General features: G+C 34.4%; 1 protein-coding gene across 5 annotated transcripts in view; it reads left to right on the forward strand.

Annotated features, from left to right (window-relative positions):
* SPOCK3 (sparc/osteonectin, cwcv and kazal-like domains proteoglycan (testican) 3) overlaps positions 1-16,304 on the forward strand; it is a 187,920-nt gene that overhangs the window by 110,270 nt on the left and 61,346 nt on the right. For all 5 annotated transcript variants that reach the window (XM_017740642.1, XM_017740643.1, XM_008638585.2 and 2 more), the window contains one exon: positions 5,231-5,357. In XM_017740642.1, coding sequence (XP_017596131.1) covers positions 5,231-5,357 — 127 coding nt within the window. The remainder of the gene's footprint in view (positions 1-5,230; positions 5,358-16,304) is intronic.

Here is a 16,304-nt window from a genome sequence, read left to right on the forward strand (position 1 = left end):
ATTGCGTGGCTTCACACTACATAATTTCTGATAGTTCTTCCTCACAATTTAGTAGTTTCCTCAGAAGTATCCTGGGCTGCATCCAAAGCAGCGTGGCCAGCAGCCAAGGGAGGTGATTCTCCCCCTGCACTCCATTCTCCTTAGATCCCACATGGAGTGCTGCATCCAGCTGTGGGGCCTCCAACATAATAAGGATGTGGACAGGATGGAGCGAATTCAGAGGAGGGCCTGGTCTAGAGGAAGGTGTCTCTGCCCGTGGCAGGGGTAATGGAATGAAATGATCTTTAAGGTTCCTTCAAACCTAAAATGTTCTATGATCCTATGACTTCTGTGTTGTGGTGCAGTCTTTGTTTTTTTGTCATATTAAAATGGTACACTTGCTAACTCACTCAATCTAAATATACCAGATACTATTCCAGGAAATTTTGACAGCATTACTTAAAACTTTTTTCATTCATAAGGTTAAGATTGTAGTTTAATATATAGACATACAGAATAAAGAAACTATCTTAAAGTGTAAACTTTTCTATTTAATAGTACAGGTAGGTGGAAGGAGTAAGCAAGAATTTATATCTCTATGCTATCTACTTATTTCTGTTCACTGGTGCAGACAAGTAAATAGCATTCTTTTAACGTGCTCAGAAATAAATATTCTTCTAAATTCTGAAGCCATTCTGAGTATGTATATGCTTAGTGATCCTTACAAAAACAGTAGATCATACATAATTTTCTAAACTAATGTCTCAGGCACAGATGTTGTTGGAAAAAAAATAGCTGAATTTGTGTAATCTCACACTTGCTAAACACTGAGATTGGTTGTCAATAAGTACAAATGTCTTACCAACAATGTTAAAGTTGCTAAAATGTATTTTATTTTTATTCCCACAGTAATTTTACTAATTTTTTTTTATTTATCTTATTTTTATTCAGTTGTTCTTATTAGTTTCTTCACGTGGATTTTTATTCCATTTGTTAGGCATAGTGGAAAGTAATGAAACAAGTGAAAATAGTATAGACATACTCAAAAAGACTGGCAGAAATGAATTGGGAGGTTTTTGACATTTGAAAGAAACATTTTATTAGTGTATTGACAACTATAGTTTTCTTCCAAGAGGCTTCTGCATGGAAAGGCAGCTTTGAAGGAAATTCAGGCAACTCTAATGAAAGAAATTTAGATTTTATGATACAAGAGGTTTTTCTGATTATGTTAATCTGACACAGCCTGATTGTGTCCCCCAAAGGCCATGGCAAAACATATCAGGCAGACTCTCTAAATTGGAATAACTCTAAAATCTCCTAAAGATGCTAATGTAGTTATCAGAGAAGAGTTACAAGAGTTCTTTCAAAGATTATTTTTTAGTAACTCAGACTTTTTTCTACCAGTTTGTATTTGAAAAAATGCGTTTGAAGGTTATCAAATCTAGCTATAAAATACCATTTTTCAATTGAATTGGGTACTCATGCATTTTATAGCTACCATTAAATAAGTCATGTTGCCAAAGAGTTGCTCAAAGCTAAATTCTAAATGGGTTACATTAAGTATTCTCAAAGTATTTGCAGGCACAATCACCGTGTATACAGGAAGGTAAGTTTATGTATGCAAACAGGTACATAGGCTAGAGTAATTGGGCAGATTGGCTAATTATGTTTCTAGGCAGGCATGCACAGTTTGGGGTATGCAAATTAATGCAATCAGAAGTATTGCTGGTAAATTAAGGCCATATATTTAATTTTACCTTTTAGGTGTCAACGATGTCAGGTAAGGCGGAGCTTGCATTCAGTAATAGTTATTTTATTACAAGACAGGTACCAAAGCCTTTTCAGGAAATTTTTGGTGGAAGAGGTTGACTTTCACATGACATCATATATTTAATGTGACAACATATTAACAAGTACAAGAACACTTAGAGTGATTGCAGTAGAATCGCAGAATTTTATTCGCTGCAAGTTGCAGTGGTCTGGGTTTTCTTCTTTCATATTGAATTATAATAAATACAAGGAAGAAATAAATGATTTATTAAAGCTAAATAACTGCCTTGTTTGCTGTTTTTTCTTGTTTAAACATTTAAAAATGTAAATATATATTGTTTTATCTGCACAGCTCACATAAGTAATAACTTACGTAATAACCATATATTATATATATGTAATATATATATATAAATAACTGTAACATGTTACCGTTAAGTTTTGTGCATATTTCAGGATATTGTTGGCAGACATCAATGATCATAACTCAAGATAATTTTTATCATCACAGTAGTTTCTCAGTTATTTCCATGTCAATAGTTTTCATATGTGATCATTGCCTAGCTGTAGAAAACATAACTCCCACACCTGGTTGCAAAGAAACAGTCAACAAAAACAAATCTGATGCAGTTAAATAATGGTGAAAGGAAATAGTTGAGTATATAAGTAAAATGCATTATTCAGGTATTTAATGAAATGCACGTATCTACCGTAACTAGGATTAAAAATATTTTTAATTGACTGTTCATATTTGCCTGTCAGTGACTGACAGTCAAAAGTAGCTGTTCAGCAGCTTTGATAATACAGTCCACTTTCAGCATCATTGTGCTAAAGCTTCTGAATAGATATCCATACAAACCATATCCATGACCAGGTAACTCTGGATTGATACCTTCCAAGTATCATTTTTTAATAATTTCTTTATCATTGTACCTTTCATTACAATTTTGGAAAAATACAAATCTATCTGTTTTTTGCAAAAGTATTTTTAGTTACGTAGAAGCCAGTTTCGGTAACAGTGATCTGCTGAAGGCCTCAGAGGAGTTGTGTGTAAAAGAGGAAATTTGACGCAGTTCACCTTAAATGAGTACCCTGGGACAGTTTGGATTTAAAAGCCTAACAAAGCAGAGGTTAGTTGAGGAAGGTAATTTATATGACTACATCAAATATTTTCTGTTTTCTTCATACCTCTCTACTTATCACAGAACTGCAATTTCTATGTTCTGAGCTTGTTCTAGTTTCTGTCCTTGCGATCCTTTCTGAGACACCTCATTTTCTTTTCCTTCAGGTGATTTTACTTCTCTTTATCTAAAATGTTTTTTTTTTTCCTTTTTCTTCTCTTGTCTTCATCAAGGGCATGCACAAGGGTGCACATATACTAAAACACTAAGCACCCCTAGTCCTTTCTTTGATATATTTTAGGCATCTACACCAGCTCTCCCTGTGTGTCTCACAAATTCTGCTTCCAGTTTCTGGTTTTTGCTGATGTCAGTGAGCTTCTCTCTGTTGATGTCTGGAACTTTTGCAATTGATCTGTACAGCATTTTAAAGTTACTGTATCTCTGATAAACAGAAATTGAATTATGTTGGTATGTGGGATGCTGGTCCTGTCAGTAGCCTCAGGCTACTGAGGCAGTTTGGGATAATTGTGAGCTATAAAAGTAACAAGAAGTTAGAGAAAGATGCATCCATCTATATAATCTAATGATGCTGGAACTCATGTGAATGATTGGAAAACTCTCAGTCAAGTGAAAAGAGCAGCAGTAGTCTGATTATTACTATATATTGTACATGAGCAAAGATACAGTTCAGGGGGTTTTTTTACTATAATAGAAATGAGATGATTTCTACTTAGTCTTCAAGTTATGCAACTCATCAAAAAGGATTGTTATTTATTGTTAATTAAGGTGGTATGTTTGAATTGTTTCCTTTTTAATACTTCCTGGTGGACATAAAAACTTCCTGTATTGATATTCTAATACTCATTATGCTACATGTAACTGAAGCTATTTCTGGCTTTTTCAATAGTAACTGACAGTGTCTGTGTACAGCATCTCAGGTTCCTGTTTACATTGTAAAAAAATCTGTGCAGTTCAAAATTTCATCACACAGCATAACCTGAATGTAAACTTCTATGATTCCTGTGATTTTTTTTTTTCTTCTTCTAAAAGACCACATTTACAGCCAAAATTATTCACAGCATATAAACATTCCCAGCTTGGAAATGGGCTTTCATTTTTGTCATCACCATTTTACTGTTAGGTGTGTGCTTTTTAGCCTTTTACTCCACTCATTATAAAACCAGAGGATGAGGAGTTTATTTTCTTGTGTTTCTTTTTATTACTTCAGACAAGTTCTTCTCAAACAGTGATTCATTACTAGCAAAATAGTTCTTGATTATCTGTAGGTGAACCAATATGAAAGAGTTCTGCTCCATTAAAGAATCTTTGATTTGAGGTTTTATAAGTTTGAACATTTGCGTGTGTCCTCATAAGTCACTGCTGTATTCTAAGTGTAATCAATTTTAGGTTACTCATTAAAATCCCAAGAAGAAAACACAGTATAAAAATCACGCATTATTGTTTATTTTTTTTTATTTATAGGCAAGAAGTTACTTCTTCATATATTTTTAGGTCATAAAGGAGCTGTTTCAGGATACAGTGGTTGATAAATCCTTTCATAGTAAAAAAGAAAAAAAAGGAAAAATGAATGAATACAAATTAATTCAAAGCTACAGAGAAAAAGCATGTCTGTCTGAAGATGTCCATATGCCTCAAACTACAAGCTACAAAAGTAATGGGAAGAAGCATCAGTAACTTATTTTAGACTTTTTGTCTGACCCAGCATAACTTTCTCCTAAGTTGAAATGATCCATCTAGCTCCATATAACTGTTTATATGAGGATACACATGTATGCTTGTGTAGATTGAATCTGTGCTCCAGTGGATTACCTTTTTTTTCCCTTTGAACTTTATATTGAGTGTTGACTGAATTTTGCAATGTAAACAGTGAAAGGCAGTGTTCAAAGTGGGGCAAACAATACTCTGAAGGACACCTGTTTCTAGAGAAGTCTTTATTATATAGTTCTCTAAAACTTAAAGGTTGCCTCGTTAGATACCAGTGTTGATACAACAGTTCTATTCATACTGTTTAATAACAAAAAGAAGAGTAACTGCCACATAATTCCAGCGTCTTTCACTGATAAGTGTAACAGTCACCAAAGCATCATCTTAATTATCTCTTTCTACTCATATGTCTTAGAAAGTGAAATAATATGCAGGCATCAAGTATCACTACAGTGAGTAAAGTACAAAGGTGAAGAAGTTTATACCAAAGACATTGGCAGTTCTTTACGTAGGAGAAAACTTTATGGTTCAAATTATGTATGGCTTACTGTTTGTAAAGGCTCATTAAAATACCCTGAATATGTTCTATTTTTACTACTGCTTATCAGAATTACATACTTTTTGTTTACTTACAGTATGAAAGAGGCTGGTTTAGGCCATAAGCAGTGGAGGGGTGGTCCCATTTCATCAAACTGCAAGCAGTGTCCAGTAGTTTATACCAATCCTGTTTGTGGATCAGATGGTCACACATATTCTTCTCAGGTAAGAATTGAATAAAGAACTAAATTAATCTTTCATTGTTCCAGTCAATTCCAGCTTTTGGAAAATAAAATACTGTATTATAACACAAACTAATACTTACTTGCTTTGGCTAAAATAATGTATTACGGAATGCAACCTACAACGATTCTAGTATATTGTATGATGTAAAGGTGAAATGGTAGCAAATCCTAAGCAACATAAACCAGTAATACCTGGAGCAGCAGAGTGTAAGAGTGCTCCACAATGTAATGGAACACACTAAGTGCTCCACAATGTGACAGACACCATGGCAGGGTTTTGAGGAAGCAAAAAAGTGTTGGGTGTCTCCAGCTGGGGGTAGAATAGGCATATTAAGTCAGATTTTCTAGTTGAACATTGAAGGTGGGCTTCAAATTCCAGGCACTTAGATATACACGTAACATACCCAGAAAAAAAATGTAATAGTGTAAGTAATTCTGCATATCTTTCCTTGCAACATCTTATTATGAGTTTTAAGATCATAATCAAATCTTCCTTCTCTAGCCCTTTACCCTCCTGTCTTTTCTTTCATACTTATTTGGAGATAAAATAGTAATTTTAAAATGCTACTGTCAGTTCAGTCAGTGTTTGGATGAAATGTTTTCTGCTGCTCCTGTAGTACAGTGCAGAGGTGAAATTGTGAGATGGAGGGACTTCATAATGCTGAAAACAAAATAATTTGTTTAGCATCCTTCCTTAAAAATTTCAGCAGAATAATGCTCAGCCAATATTAACAACTGAGTCCTCTCTAATAGAAAAAATTGTGGGCTCTTGATGAACCCATCTTTCTCAGAAACAACATGCAATTCAGTAGTGTGAAAGGAGCTGCTGTATTCTGTCTTACTGACACTGTGTCCTTACACTAACAAATTGTTTCATTAGTGGATAATATCCAGTGCTTCAAGAGAAGTATAATAATAGATTAAATTGATGGAGATGAAAAAGCTCTGTGTTTGTTACTTATGAAGAAAAAATGCCATATCATATTTTAAACAAAATACGTTTAGGATATTTCCTAATACTTAAAGATTTTTAGAGTTTCCATTTGTTGAATTTTTTGTTTGTTTTCTACTGTAATCACAAACTAATCACATCTGAAGTTTATGTATCTGTAGTCACATATGAAGTTTATAAAAAAGAATTAGTTTCCAGGAGGGACTGTGTTGGATTGAACACCCAAGTGTCCTCTCCAAGGATATGTAATTCTTGAGAAAATAAAACCAACAGATATAACTAGCTCTTCCTAAACCCTGACAATTGTTAGGTGTTTATCCTAATTCTTACATTAGAAAATGTTTTTCCTACAAACTTGAATATTTAGTTATAGGGATTTGGTCTAGAATCCTAGTCTTCCTTTAAAGAAAGCAATTAAAAAGTTTCTAATGCTTATATGAGGTGTGTGTAGCATTTGAGGCCCTACAAATGAATTCTGGACTCTTTGGCGTAGCTAAAAAATACTTCTTTTCATTAACACTATGACTTTAATTTAAGAATTTGAAAAGTATTCGTATTTTCATTAACTGTAATCTCCTGCCTATGTTTTTTTCTGAGCTAGAAGTGTGCTGACATCTTACGACACATTAGGTGATGCTGTCATTTAGTATTTACTTTGCCTTGCCATTCAAAGGTTCAGGCAGTCTTTAAGTCTCAAGTCCAGGCTGCACATAGATGCAATACAGATGGTAGTCTCTACAAATTTGCAATTTAAATAGATGGGGTAGATAAGTTAATATAGTTAATACTGGATGAGCATCCTTTTTATTTTTTAAATACTGTATATTTCATTCATTACAATCTCTCCCTGTGTTCTTCCTAATGTAATACAAAAATCACCTCAGTTTAACCTCACTGCTTATTTCCTATTTTACCATATAGGATGGCTGTAATCTGAATAGTTCTATAGGTAGAGGTGACCTTTCTGGCCTCTCATGGTCTGGTCTGGAGTAGGTGTACAAAAGTCTATAAATACTGATTAGATGCAGATATTTTTAAATGTGTCATGTGTTAAAGGTGCAGCTGTGCTTCTCAGAGGGAGCGATGAGAAATGAGTGGATTAAATAGACACACTGTGCTTCCATTCCAGTGCATGGTCAGTGCTGCAGTCAGTGCGGCAATACATTATCCAGCCTCACTACCCCTTGCATGCAAACAGTGCAGAAGTAACACATCATCAGACATATTTTGCAGTGTTGTACTTTTGTCTTCCACTACCTTGTAATGGCAGATTTCAAATCTCAGCTTACGGAAGAAAAATTCTAAAAAATTTTATTGCCACAGAATATCTATATTAGCCTATAAATATTTATCTTTCTTTGTTTTCAATGATTGGAGGATTTCATATTCTGTGGTACCAGTTGCATCAAAACAGAGGTCCTTGCCAGGTTATTTCAAGAGCAGTGTTTTTAAAAATTGACAAAAGAAAAATATTTGTGTTCCTGTATTCCAGGAAAAGTTTGTTTCCTTTGTCATCAAGCTCCAGTAGGAGTTTATACAGCAATTTTCTTTTATTTAGAAAGCATTCATCAATGATTCTGGAAAATTGTATAATACGTTTTCTGAAAATAAGTCATTAAATAGCAGTAGTGTTGTAGAACACAGCCAGGCAGTTGACATTTGTCAGATGGACGCTGTATTGGGAGTGTATCCTTGCTTTTCAGGACAAGCCCATGAAATGCTTGTATTAAGTTATGTAACTGTAGCTATGTCATACACGTGTTTTGCTTTGGAAAGCAAACAAACAAAAAAAGATTATGTAGTAGGTGGACTATCTAGAAAAAAAGGTTATCCCCTAAATTGAGCTTTTCCAGAGTCAGGTAAGGATATTTTGTTTTCCGCTCATTTTTGCGGTCCAGGTCAGGTTTACTGTTTTCTCAACTCACAATTAATCTCATGAAGTCAGTGTAAAAGAACAGTAGCAGGTGTAAGATATTTGTTACTAGCATTACAAGAATGTTTAAACAAAAATATTACATGCTGAAATATTGAGTAATCAAAGTGAACATTAATCACTGTGTGAGAAGATACTCAGTATAAAAAGATCCTGCCATTTCCTTGGCAGGGTGGTGGTACAACTTTTACTTAATAGCCTTTAAATAATACTGTATGTGTTGTACAGTTGGTCTGTTTTTACCTTCTGCATTTCTCTTAACTTTGGCACTTGACAGTGCAGTATCTATTTTTGCACTAGGAATTTTCCAGCAGTGCTTGAGTAGCATAAGGCTTTGGTATCCCTATATACTTGACATTCTCCATGAAAAACACAGGCTGTTTGTAGCTTCATCTTTCCTGGGATTAATAGGGAAATAAAAGGACATGAAGTGCAGCTCAGATGGGGTGTTTTGGGCCAGCAACCCAGCTGCTGCCATTCTTTCACCTGGGGAAGCAGCTCACTCCTGTGCAGCACATGCTGTAAAGCTGCTGTAACTGGGGATGAGATGGTGATGCTCAGGCTTGGATGCTTCTGTTGGAACAATTTTCCAGTATTGCACTATATTGTAACTGGAATTTCAGAAAAATGGCCAAGAGCAAAAAAAAAAAAAAATACGGTCATAGGGAGGTGAATTTTTTTTTTTTTAGTTGATTTTGCATATTTTTATTACAGCTCTGGTATTTGGTGTAATAGGCTGAAGTTTTCTCTCTTTAAGTTGAATGTGGTAGACAGTTAGTCCCACTTAAACAAAATGCAACCTTCAATAACATCCATGAACAGTATTTTAAAAGCACCACAGAAAAAAATTAATCTTTGTATTATGCCCATTGCTCCATGATTTTGTTCCAGCATCACTTCGAAAGTTCTATTGTTAGCAACAATTTACTCAAGATGGCTTCATATTGATAGTGAATTTTTTATGAAATTTATCTTCTCCTACCTATGAAAGCTTCATGTTATTGATGACAACCCTGTATGTATAAACAGCAATAGAAATTACATTTTGCAAAAGTAATGGGTCGAAACTAGCTTCTCAGACTAAGATGCAAACTGTATAGAAAAGTATATAGAAAAGAGGACACAGGTTCTTGACAGGGTATGCAGATAGACAGGTATGTGGACTTAGATATTTAATATTCAAATACTTTCTTCAGTCTCCCAAATTACAGTTCCTTTCTGTGAGGAGGCTTGAAAGAGAGTTGTGGGATAAAATTGCACTGTGTGAAGGGGTGAGTTTAATACTCTATTCAAGTTTTGTTTATCCTTTTGCATGAATCTGAAATAGATTTTTATTCTCTGGGCATCCCATATTCAACATTTTTCTTTTAAAAATCATTGCTATCTTTTTTCATTTCAGGTATTTTTAAAACTTTAACTTAACAATCTGTATCTCTTAGCAGTGTGTTTGGTGTAAGACAGCTTGTTGGGAAGAAACAAAAAAAATAAGTATTGGCATTTTTATTTTAATCTTTGTTGTTATTTTAAGGATTGTGATTTTATATAAGCTAAATTGATTTAAATTTATTAATTAGTGTATTGTCAGCTTTCAGTTCACATGCCTCAGCTGTTGAATGTTCTTTCCTACTTCAGAAGATACTGCTAGAAACAGAACTGCTATTACAAAATATCTATTTTGTAATAGTAAATGAAAGTATTGTTCACAAGCCTGATTCAAAGTATGTCAGTCTTACTTCTTAAATTGGGCTAATCCACTATGCCCTTCCATTTTTATCTGCCTTGTTACTAAGCAATCTGCTGTAAGACTTAACTGTCAGTTGAAATGTAGACAAAAATAATAAGGTTAAATCATTGCCTGCCACCTTTAGTAATAAAGTAATGTAATCTCTCTGAAATAAGTTGTTTTACAGTGTGCAGGTCTTTACTTTTGCAGCTGGAAGAAGGAGCTTCTTCTAGGTGCTCCACCAGAACTGATTTGTTTTTCTAATACAAGTAGATTTTGTCAAAAGGGACATCTCAAAATTAAGATTTGTGTCTCTTGCCCAAACAAGACCCAGCCAAAATCACCCTGTTCAAAGTGGAAAAATTTAAAACCTTCTACAGACCAAATCTGAGTTGTACTGTTACAGTGAACTTCTGGCTGAGGTGCACTGGCAAATAAAACAAAGTTGTTGGTAAATGAAAAAAAAAAAAAAGGGGACCTACAAACCGTGGCCAGCCCTTCTTCTGCCCCATTCTCTCCCCTTTAAAAAAACCCCACAAACAACAAAAACCCTGTAATGAAATTTTTTTTTCAATGAAACTGACCAATAGACAGTGATAAAGATAAAATTTATCTTACTTGATTGATCCTGGAGTATACTTTGGGTCTTTACAGAAATAGTAGAAACTTGTTGTTTATTGTTTAAATGCTTAAAAAAGGCAAACAATAATAAAACAAGGAAATGAGATTGGCAGAAGCTGGAAAATCAGACATGGATGGGTTTTGCCAGTAAGGCCTGAAATTTTATCAGGAACCTTTATATTGATAGGATGTGGTATTCAAAAAAAAGAGGCAGAGAAATATCATAAGGGTGACTAACTTTATTTAATCCAGATTTTCAAATAGGCTGATGTACTGAAAATTCCAAATTATATCAAATTATACATAACTGATCTCCTCTTTATCTACTGCATTCAAAATAAATAGCTGCTAAAGCTGTAGAGAAAGAAGGCAATAGCTAAACTAACAAAATGCTTCACAGAAACTTTAATATTTTGAAATCCTGAGCAATTCAGTGTTTCTTAGACTAAGATGATACGTTTATACTAGCAAGAATTGAATTTGATTCCATTTTTCACTTCCAGAACACTGTGTCCATTTAATATAAAATTATGTATTGAATTTGCATGGAAAGATACATAAACTTTAATACTTCAATACAAACAAAAAAATGCAACTTTATGGACTGGAAATTATTTTCCAAAGGTTTCATCTATGTAATTCCTTAAAATGGAGGTCCACCTCAGAATGGATGAGACGCTGACCAAGAGCTTAAAGGTCAGGATTAAAGGGAGACGGGGACAGGTGACATTAAAGTGGCGTCTGCTGCAGGCCACTCCCCCAGGAGAAACAAGGGGATGAGGCCTTCTGGAGATAGATAGGAGCAGCCTCATTTTGACAAGCCCTGGTTTTCATGGGGGACTTCAGCTGTCCCCTGGTACCTGTTGGAGGGACAACACAGCAGGGCATAAGCATTCCAGAGGGTTCCTCGAATGTGTTCATTTTCCTGGAAAACTTCATTTTCCAAGTGATAGAGGAGAAAGGGGACCCACAAGACAGCTGGACAGAGCCTTTCTGCAGGTGCATATGGTGATAGGATAAAGGAGAATGGTTTTAAACAGACCATGAATAGATGTAGTTATATATCAGGAAGAAATTCTTTACTATATAGGTGATGATTTGCTAGCACAGGTTGCTCAGAGATGTTGTGGATACCCCATCCCTGGATTGTTCAGGCCAGCTTAGAAAGGGCTTTGAGAAAAGTAGATTTATTTTCCCATGGCAGGACGGTCTGAACTAGATGATCTCTAAGGTCCCTTCCAACCCTCAAACATAGACTCATACTGTGATTCTATGTGTGTTTTTTTTAAATGGTTTTATGTTTTTTCTAGAATAGAAAGCATCTAGACTGTAAGGACAAATCAATAAAAGAATAGGACAAACAGGTAAGTGAAAGAAGTGTCAGTGTCTGTTGAAGAACTCTCATGTCACAGCAGCAGTGTATGGATAAAAAATTCCGAATATAAATTTGTGTGTTAGCCATCAAACAGGACAGCCAAGGAAAACTAGAAAAGTCACACTTCTGAAAGTGAAGCGGAGATTATAGTTAAAAATTCAGGTTTCTTAAACTTTAGTTTGCATTAGAGACATACATATTTACGTGAAGTCTTTCTCTGAGAGGTTTAACCATTAGAAGTTAATCTTCTGCAGATAGTATTAAAAATGTTGTAACTAGAATTACAACTAAAATAATCCAAATAATTTTGCACATAGCAATTCTTTTCCAGAAAAATGTATCCACATTATATGCAGGCAGAAATGCATAGGAGCTGCACACAGGAACTGGCATAGTTAGCCTTGTGGGGCAGAAGCCAGTTCTGTAAAGAAACCAAGAGAGAGAAGGGTCTGGAGTGTTGAGACAATTAATAATGTTCTTAGGTTTTGTAGTTGTTTGAACATTAGGGCACTTGAGAAGATAGTGTAGAGATTAGTGATGAGTTGTGTCAGTTGCAAGAAGGAGATCAAGAGACACAATTGCCTCAGATCTACCAAGTGGAAACTCATTAGAGAATGTGGTTTCAGTGGAGTAGAAGGTAAGGATGGTAATAATTCTAGAGATAGGTGGGAGTAAAGGATTTTTATGATGTTGGGAGGCTACTGTTTAGGCATTTATTTCTAAAATAATGGAAAAGCAGCTTTTAGTAGGGAGAGAGAATGGTTAAAGATGACATGAAGCAAAATAACGTCAACCTAGGTGACAGATTTTAAGAGTTTATCGTAACAATCTATGATAAGAGTGGGGTTAAAGAAGCTGAGATGGAAACAAGAAAATGGCGAATGAGAACTGGCTCAGATCTTGGCCCAGTGAAAGCATTCTGTAGCAATTAGCTACAGAACTGCAAATGAAGTGAAAATTACTAGAAAGAAAGTAATTATTCTAATTAAAATTTTTAAAACATATAATTAAATTTAGTAATCAAATAGAAAAAAGTGCTTAGCTTCTAAAAATATATTCTTACACAGTGTTCATGCAGGTCACATTTGCACCTAGAAAGAAGCTGAAATACTGTGAAATTTAGGTTTCAGACACCATAACAGAAATTCAGACCAGCAGTGCTATAGTGCTATAAACTAGTCATGCTGGCCTGGAGAAAAAGAGAAGCTTCAGTGCTAGTAATTTGTCAGATTCCAGCGAGGTAAAATGTCTGTAATGTTAAAGAATCATCTTCCAAGTTTCACATTCTGGTGTTTGGGTTTTTTTGTTTTTTTGTTTTTTTGTTTTTTTTTTTTTTTAAATATTTGTTATTCCAGCAAGCTCACAGTGAAATATTATAAATGTGAGCTAATTGCTGTGTAGATATTTCATTGAAAACAAATTCAAGCATAATATGACTAAGTGTCAGAGGTAGGTGCTCCACATCATAGCAATGTGACAACAACAGCAAAAAAAAAGGTAACATCTTAGGGCACCATGGACATACTGGAAGAGAAAAATCAGTGTTTATGTAGCAAAATTTGTCACTCCGGCTCTTCATTCAAAACATAACATATGAAAACTTGGCTTTGTGTTGTCCTGGGTTTAATCCATATGTGTTTGTCACAGAACAAGGAAAATTTTTGCATGTTTTAGAAATCAAGTACTAACAGCACAAAGGGGAAAGATTTAGGCACAGTTCTGTGTGCCTCTACACAAGATATATCTCTTTAAGCTCAGGAAGAGATACGTAATATAGTGAAAAACAGTCATGCTTTGGAATATTAACTCCCACTTGTACAACACTGTGTTTCTTTCCTGACAGAGTGAAAACTAGTATGAATGTGGAATTGCACAAATATTTTTGTCACTGATAGCACATGGACCCTTGTATTTTGGACTGTTCAATAAATTCAGTCTAATACTTGGAGTTCATATAAATATTAGCATACATTTTTAGGTGGGCAGAAGAGCAGAGAGCTGTACAGGTGATATGCTGGAAGAAAACTGAGAGTGCCTAGGTGTTTCCCCTACATGTAACTAACTATACAGAATTTATTTTTCCTTTTTTTTTTCTTTTTAATTTTCTTTTTTCTTTTTCACCACATTTGACAAAGAATAGTTTAAATGTCTTTGAAACTTTGATGGGATAACCCAGTATGGACTGTCTAGGTCTATGCACGTTGCTTTTAGTACTTTTATTATTTTTCCTGTAATTGAAGACTAATGAGCATGCCCTTTAGATGCTATTTTAGCTCGGATACAACTTTATAAATATTTCAACTTTGATATAATTGGATAAATTGAACTTGTTTAATTAGCAGTGCAATCAGCCAGCATGGCTTAGGAAGTCATATCACATTAAAAATACAGTGATAATGCATGCTAATAAGGAATAAGCAAATTGTTTTAATGAAAAATTCCACACTTTTAGAAGCCATTTGTGTCTTATTATAAGGTTTTACAGCTTTGCCATTACTTCTGTTTACTGTTGCCATTACTCAGAAATTTGCATGCCAGCTGAAAATCAGTGAAGACCTTTATTAGCTGATTTTTGAACCAATATAGTCAGCTGTATTTAAGATGGTTGTGTAGGAGAATGAAATGTTTTTGTTCACCTTTAAAATTTTTCTTTGAATGTTAATTTTCAAATTTGTAGTGGTTACTTGAAAATGTAAAGTTAGTTTTGTCTGAGCAATATTTACTTTTCTGTCTCTCAAGAAGTTTTCTCCGAATTGCAAAGTACTGAATGGCAGCAATGGGGTACATGAAGGATCTCACATACATACAGTGTTGAGTCACATTCTGTGCATCTCTAGCTTGGGTGTGATAAATACGATGGAGAAGTTTGAAACAAGGAGCCTGATGAAGTGCTGAGGTTTGGACTATACAGGCAAGAGCTCTGAGTAAGAGCCAGAATTTATGGATTAAGCATATGCTTGTATATGTCAGAAGGAGATTTATTTTTTTTTTGTGTTAAGCATGCTTACAAGAAGCTTTTAGTTAATTTTGAGACTGCATCAATGTTTATATTTTTGGAGTAAGTCAAGAGCATGAGTAACATGGTTATATATTTTTACCCCTTTTGTGAATTAAGTTTTTAAAGCACCATAATTTTAAATTTTTTTGGTATTTGAAATACCTTTTTCCAGAATTTTTTGTCTTCAAGGAATATTGAAATATTAATTCGGATGTGAAAAAATATATTACATTGTTTACATAAATATGAAAAGCATTATTATGAATTATTCTTAATTTACTGGAAATAGTGTATTTCAAGTAGGGATTTACCATTAATTGATCTTTGTGTTCTCATTTGATGGTATAAAATATTAGTTGGTCTGTTTGCAATATGTATAGGATAACACGGTGAGGTATGTATTTTCCAAACTGAGTAGGTGTCTAAAAATTCAGACAGCTGATTTTAAAAGCAGATAAATTCTTAGAAGGATTTGCAGAAGCTCCTAAGCATCATGTGTCTCTAAGAGCCTCCTAAGTAGGAAAGCAGAAAAAAGTAGGTGCCTAATTTAAATAATCCCAGTAGGCATCTACTGGCATGTTTCTGTGACTTAATATGTGTTCTAGGGTGTCTGAAAAAGATTGAATATCTAGTTGACCTGATTTCAGTGATTTCAAGCTTTTAATTTTATGCCATTGCACTGCAGAGCGCTGAAGAAGACAAACAAGAGGTGAATAGGAGGAAAACTGTGCATACAGGTTTTCATTTTGTCATGAAAATAGCATTCACTAATTCATAGCTTCATAAACAATTTATCATCAGTTGTCTTTCAACCACAAAAGATTTTCTTTGCTCAGGGTCTTAGTTCAATGGACATATTTCCTGGTTTTCTCTGATCAAAATAGCAGTTTCATTTCTTTATGGTTAATATTTTCAACAGTTATTTTCATTTTAAATAGTAGTACTGGTTTGCTGAAAAGCTTTTTATCCAAACTCCTGTTTTTTAGGTGAATAATACACATGCTTGGCAGGTTACTGATGAGACAAAAAGTCATCTGTAGACCTGATACTTCAGGAATAAATTTGCTCAATAATTTTTCATTTCTAGAGCTTGAATTAGTTGAAATTTTGGTCTCTTGACATTATGTCTAGCTGCATTTAACTTGAAGTTCTATACCTGCTTGGCTGCTTTTGTAAAGAAATGCAAAACTGCATAAAAAATGATTTGAAAATTAGGTTTACCACATCACTAAGTTTAGCCACATTTTCACCTTCATTTTAAGCAACCTAAAGTGATGGCACTGCACATGATTTATTTGCCTGGAATTGGCCCCTTGCATGAAGCA

This window comes from Corvus brachyrhynchos, unplaced genomic scaffold, assembly GCF_000691975.1.
Source record: "Corvus brachyrhynchos isolate BGI_N302 unplaced genomic scaffold, ASM69197v1 scaffold178, whole genome shotgun sequence".
NCBI lineage: Eukaryota > Metazoa > Chordata > Aves > Passeriformes > Corvidae > Corvus > Corvus brachyrhynchos.